This window comes from Priapulus caudatus, unplaced genomic scaffold (genome assembly GCF_000485595.1).
Source record: "Priapulus caudatus unplaced genomic scaffold, Priapulus_caudatus-5.0.1 Scaffold3396, whole genome shotgun sequence".
NCBI lineage: Eukaryota > Metazoa > Priapulida > Priapulimorpha > Priapulimorphida > Priapulidae > Priapulus > Priapulus caudatus.
The window spans coordinates 8,795-14,813 of record NW_014580457.1 but is presented as its reverse complement, the minus strand read 5'-3'; the positions used below and the strand labels follow the sequence as shown (position 1 = coordinate 14,813).

General features: G+C 58.7%; 1 protein-coding gene across 1 annotated transcript in view; it reads right to left on the bottom strand.

Moving 5' to 3' along the window:
- Positions 1-1,201: 1,201 nt before the first annotated feature.
- LOC106819423 overlaps positions 1,202-6,019 on the bottom strand; it is a gene marked incomplete at both ends in the record, with an annotated part of 5,712 nt that continues 894 nt past the window's right edge. Inside the window, one exon of the mRNA XM_014824063.1 lies at positions 1,202-1,304. Within this exon, the coding sequence (XP_014679549.1) occupies positions 1,202-1,304 (103 nt within the window). The remainder of the gene's footprint in view (positions 1,305-6,019) is intronic.

The window sequence follows — 6,019 nt, the reverse complement described above, 5'->3', positions numbered from 1 at the left end:
TTTATAATGGCATTCGTCATTATAAACCCCTGGTCGTACCACATAAAATGGCGGACGAACAGGGAAAGGTTTAGCAACATGGCGGCTATACGTGCGCACACGCAGCATCGCCTCACTTACTGAAGGATAGATGTTAGGGTTAGGGTAGTAAATAAATAATTGACAACTATTTATTTACTCTATCGTGTTAAGATCTCTCGCTAATCAATTAAAGAAGATTCATACTAATGAACAAACGATGAAAATAAAACGACTAAAATTTTAATGAAAGATCCTCTCTTTATTGAATTGTTTGTCTTTTATTTCTTTTCTGTTTAGTCTTGGCATAATGGTCACGTGACGACATCTGCCTGGAAAGGTCAGATGTCACGGTGAGGTTGGTCCAAGGGTAGCGTAGCTATGCGTCGTGAGTCACTTCTTACTGATGTATATAATTATCATAGATATCCTTCACATTACTGCTGGGCGATGAGTCATGTAGTGGCTGGCTGCGTAGGACAAGCGTGTGTATAGTAGCGTTATAGGGGTAGCGGTGTGGTAGAGGCGTTGGAGGGGTAGCGGTGTGGTAGAGGCCGACTGTTGAGAAGGTTAGCGCTGGCGTAGAGGCTGTTGGAGGGTAGCGGTGTGGTAGGAGGACGTTGGAGGGGTAGGGGTGTAGGTAGAGGGCGTTGGAGGGGTAGGGGTGTCTAGAGGGCGTGTGGGAGGGGTAGCGGATGGCTAGAGGGCGTTGGAGGGGTAGTGGGTGTGGTAGAGGCGTTGGAGGGGAGGGTCGTGTGGTAGAGGCGTTGGCAGGCGTAGGGGTGTGGTAGAGACGTTGGAGGGGTAGGGTGCTTAGGTAGAGCGTACGAGGGGGTAGGCGTGTGGTAGGGTGCGTTGAGGGGTAGGGGGTGTGGTAGAGACGTGGAGGGTAGCGGTTTGTGTGTAGAGCGTTGGAGCGGGTACTGGGAGTGTGGTAGAGGTACGTAAGGGTGTATGGGGTTGGTAGCAGGTGTGGGGAGGGGTAGGGCGCCTGTGTAGAGACGTAGGAGGCGGCAGTGGGCCATGTGCGTAGAGGCGTTGGAGCGGGTACGGGTGTGGTAGAGGCGTACGAGGGCCGTAGGGGTTGTGGTAGAGGTGTTGGAGGCGGTAGCGCGGGGTGTGATAGAGAGTAGGAGGCGGCAGGCGGTGTGTAGAGGCGTTGGAGGGTAGCGGGTGTGTTAGCCAGGACGTTGGAGGGCGTAGCGGTTTGTGGTAGAGGCGTTGGAGGGGGTAGGGTTGGGCTAGAGGCGTTGGAGGGGTAGGGGATGTGGTAGCAGACGTTGGAGGGGTTTCAGGGTCGTGTGGTAGGCGTACGAGGGGTAGGGATGTGATAGAGGCTGTGGAGCGGGTAGCGGGTGTGGTAGAGGTGTTGGAGGGGTTAGCGGGGGCGGGAGAGCGCTTGGGAGGGGTAGGGGTGTGGTGCGTAGGAGGCGTTGGATGGCGGTAGGTGTGTGGATAGAGGCGTTGGATGGGTAGGGGTGTCGGTAGAGACGTTGGAGGCGTAGGGGTGTGGTAGAGTCGGTTGGAGGGTATGCGGTGTGGATAGAGGCGTTGGAGGGTAGGGTGTGTAGAGGCCGTTGGATGGTGGTAGGGTGCTGTAGAGACGTTTGGAGGGGTAGGGTGTTGGTAGAGGGCTTGTTGGAGGGTAGGGGTGTGCTAGAGGACGTTGGAGGGGTAGCGGTCTGTGGTAGGGCCGTTATAGGGGTAGCGGGTGTTTTGGTAAGGCGTTGGAGGGCGTAGGGGTGAGGGGTAAGGCGTTGAGGGTAACGGCGTGTGGTAGAGGGCCGTTGAGCGGTAGGGGGTTGCGGGCTAAGACGTTGGGGGGGGGTAGGGGGTGGTAGAGACGTAGGAGGGTAGGGGTGTGTACAGGCGTTGGAAGTACGTGCTGTCGGTGAGGCGTTTCTGAGGGGGCTAGCAGTTGGGGTAGAGGCGTTGGAGTGGTAGGCCGTGTGGGGGGGTGAGAGGCGGTGCGAAGGGTGAGGTGTGATAGAAGCGTTGGAGGGTAGGGTGTGCGTAAGGCCTCCGTTGGAGCAGTAGGGGGCTGTGCTAGAGCGACGGTTTGGGAGCGGTAGGGTGATCGGTAAAGGCGTTTGAGGGTAAGGGACGTGGGTGGGGGGTAGAGGGGCGTTGCCGAAGGGTAGGGGTGTGGTATGAGGCGTTGATGGATTAGGGTGGGGTAGAGGCGTTGGGAAGTAGAGAGCGGTTGTGGTAGAGCGTGGCAGGGTAGGGGTGTGTAGAGGCGTTGGAGGGCGTAGCGCCTGTCCGGATAGAGGGCGTTGGAGGAGTAGCAAGTAGCAGTGTGGTAGAGGCGGTCTGAGTGGCTAGGGGTGGTGTGTTAGAGGCGGGTAGGAGGGTAGAGGGTGTGGTAGAGACGTTGAAGGTGAGGGGTGTGGTGAGCGTAGGGGCGGGTAGGGGTGTCGAGTAGAGGCGTTGAGGGTAGCGTGTGGTAGAGGCGTAGGAGGGGAGGGGTGTGGTAGATGCGTTGAGGGGTAGCAGTTTGTGGTAGAGACGTAGAGAGGGGTAGGGGTTGTGGTAGAGGCGCTTGGAGGGGTAGCGGGTGGTGGTAAGGCGGTGTGGTTGTTTGTTATGAGTGGTGAGAAGCGTTGGGTAAGGGTAGGTGGGGTAGAGGCGTAGGAGGGTAGGGGTAGTGGCAGCAGGCGGTTGGGAGGGGAGTTAGGAGTCTGATATGGACTTGAAGGTAGCCGGTGTGGCGTAGAGGCCGGTTGGGGGGTAGGGGTGGTAGAGACGTAGAAGGGGGGGTAGATGGTGTGCTGAGACGTTGAAGGGTAGGGGGGCGTGGGGCGGTGTGGTAGAACGTTGGAGGGGGGTAGGGCGGGGTGTGGTAGAGACGTGTGGAGGGTTAGGGGTGTTGTAGGGAGGCGGGGGGTGGGTGGTGGGTTGGTGGTGTGGTTTGTGTTGTGGTTGGGGAGGGGGTGAGGGTGTGGTGGGGTAGACGCGTAGGCAGGGGTAGGGTGTGCGTAGGAGGCGCGGGTGTGGGAGGGTAGCTGGTGTGTGAGATGGTGGAGTAGGGGGTGTGGTAGAGGCGAGGAGGGTAGAGCGTGTGGTAGAGCCGTTAGAGGGGTAGGGCGTGTGGTAGAGGCGTTGGACCGGTTGTGGTGTGGTAGAGGCGGTTGGAGGTAGGGGGGTGGTAGAAGGTTGGAGGGGGGGTTGCGCGACGTGTGGGTAGAGACGGTAGGAAGGGGTAGTGGCGTCCCCGGTAGAGGCGTTGGAGAGCGGTAGCGGTGTGGCTAGAGGCGTTGGAGGGGTACGGGTGTGGTAGAGGCAGTACGAGGGGTAGGGTGTGGGTAGACCGGGTGTTTGGCAGGCGGGGAGGGTGTGCCTAGAGACGTGAGGAGGAGGCAGGGGGCTGTAGAGCGTTTGGAGGGGGGAGCGGTGTGGCGCTAGAGGCGTTGAGGGTAGCGGTGTGGGTTAGAGGCGGTTGGAGGGGTAGGTGTCGCGTAGAGGCGTTGGAGGTAGGGTGTGGTAGAGACGTGGAGGCGTAGGGGGTGTGGTAGAGGCGTACGAGGGGTAGGGGTGCTGATAGAGGGCGTTGGAGGGTAGGGGTGTGGCTAGAGGCTGTTGCGAGGGGTAGGGTGTGTAGCAGGCGTTGGAGGGGGTAGGGGTGTGCGTAGAGGCGTTGGAGGCGTAGGCTGTGTGGGTAGAGGCGTTGATGGGTAGGGGTGTGTTAGAGACGTTGGGAGGGGCTAGGGGTGTGCTAGAGGCGTTGGAGGGGTAGCGGTGTGTAGGACGGGCGCGTGGCGTTGGAGGGTAGGGGTTGTAGAGGCGTGGATGCGGTAGGGTGTGGTAGCAGACGTTGGAGCGGTAGAGGGTGTGGTAAGAGGCGTTGGAGGGTAGCGGTGGTGCGGTAGAGACGTTGGAGGGGGTAAGCGGTGCTGTGTAGAGGGCGTTATAGGGGTAGCGGTGTGGTAGAGGCCGGTGGGAGGGGGGTAGGGGTGTGTAGAGGCGTTGAGGGGTAAGGGGTGTGGTAGAGGCGTTGGAGGGGTTACGGGTGTGGTAGAACGTTGGGGGGGGGTAGGGGGTGCGTAAGAGCGTAGGGGGTAGGGGTGTGGTAGGGCGTTGGAAGGGTACGTGCTGTGTAAGGCGTTGGAGGGGGTAGCAGATGATGGGTAGAGCGTGGAGTGTAGGGTGTGAGAGACGTTGAAGGCGTAGGCGGTGTGTAGAGGCGTTGGAGGGCGTAGGGGTGTGGTAAAGGCGTTGGAGAGGTAGCGGGTTGTGGTAGAGACGTTGGGGGTAGGGTGTGGTAGAGCTGTTTGAGGGGTCAATGCGGCGTGTAGAGGCCGTAAAAGGGTAAGTGGGTGTGCGTAGAGGCGATTGGATGGGTAGGGGTGTGGTAAGAGGCGTTGGAGGAGTAGCGGCTCCTGTGGTAGAGGCGTTGGAGGCGGTTAGGGGTGTGTAGAGGCGTTGGAGGGGTAGCGGTGTTGGTGAGGGCGATTGGAGGCAGTAGGCAGTTTTGTGGTAGCCAGGCGTGAGGTAGGTGTGGTAGGAGGCGTAGGTGGGTGAGGGGTGTGTAGCAGACGCTTGAAGGGGGTAGGGGACTGTTGGTAGAGACGGTAGCGAGCGGGTAGGAGTGCCAAGGGTGGTGGTAGCCAGGCGTTGGAGGTAGGTGGGGTAGAGGCGTACGGAGTGAGGCGGTAGGGGTGTGGGAGATGCGTTGGAGGGTCAGCAGTGTGGTAGAGACGTAGCGATGGCGGTAGGGGTCGTGTGTAGAGGCGTTGAGGGCGTAGCGGGGTGTGGTAGAGGCGTTGAGTTGGGTAGGAGTGTGCGTAGAAGCGTTGGAAGGGGTAGGGTGTGCTATGAGGCGTTAGGAGTGGTAGGGGTGTGGCAGAGGCGTATGGAGGAAGTAGCGGGTGTGATAGAGACGTTGGAAGGTAGCAGGTGTGGTTAGAGGCGTTGGGTAGGGGTTGTGGTGAACGTAGAGGGTAGGGGTGTGGTAGAGACGTTGAAGGGCGGTAGGGGGTGATTGGTAGAGACGTTGGATGGGGGTAGGGGATGTGGTAGAGACGTTGGAGGGGTTAGAGGTGTTGTAGAGGCGTTGCGAGGGGTAGGGTGTGGTAAGCAGGCGTAGACGTTAGGGGTGTGTAGGAAGCGTTGGAGGGAGTAGCTGTGTGGTAGAGGCGTTGGAGGGGTAGGGGTGTGGTAGAGGCGTAGGATGGGGTAGACAGGTGCTGACTGGTAGCAGACCGATTAGAGCGGGTAGGGTGTCTTTGTGGGTAGACGTTGCGATCGGTTAGGCGTGTGTGTGGCTCGAGGCGTTGGAGGCGGTAGGGGGTGGTAGAAGCGTTGGAGGTTAGCGGGTTGGTAGGGTAGTGCGTGTGGAGGGGTAGGGGGGCTGGGGTGAGAGGGCGTTGCGAGGGGTGGCTGTGTGTGTGTGGTTAGCAGGGGAGCGGGCGGCGTGTGGGGGGGGTGGTAGGGTGTGGTAGAGAGTGCGTAGGAGGGGTAGGGTTGTAAGAGGCGTTGGATGAGGGTAGCGTTGTGAGGCCGTTGGAGGGGTTAGTGGTGTCGCGCTAGAAGCGGGGGCAGGGGTAGGGGATGTGGTAGAGCTTTGGAGGGTAGGGGCGTGGTAGATGGCGTTGGTAGCGGGGGGGGTAGTGCGGTTGTGGTAGAGGGACGTAGGAGNGCGTGGCGACCTCGGTGGCTTCTGTACACGCTATACATTGACATAATATATCTAACGCACAGGTCAACATCTGTCGCATGCGCGTGCACGCAAGCATAGACAACGAAACACATATCCGACACTGCTAAAACGTACTCTGCATAATATTCTCAGCCTAGTCAGACAGATGCTTCCAGTAAACTAAGCCGCAAGAGGGCGCGAGTGTCCACATTATATTTAACATGGAATATATGGAGAATATTATGGGATATCAATGAATGCATGGGTAGATCGTACCAGGGATTAATAATGACAAATCGATGACAAATTATGACAAATAATGTCAATTTTATAATGGCATTCGTCATTATAAACCCCTGGTCG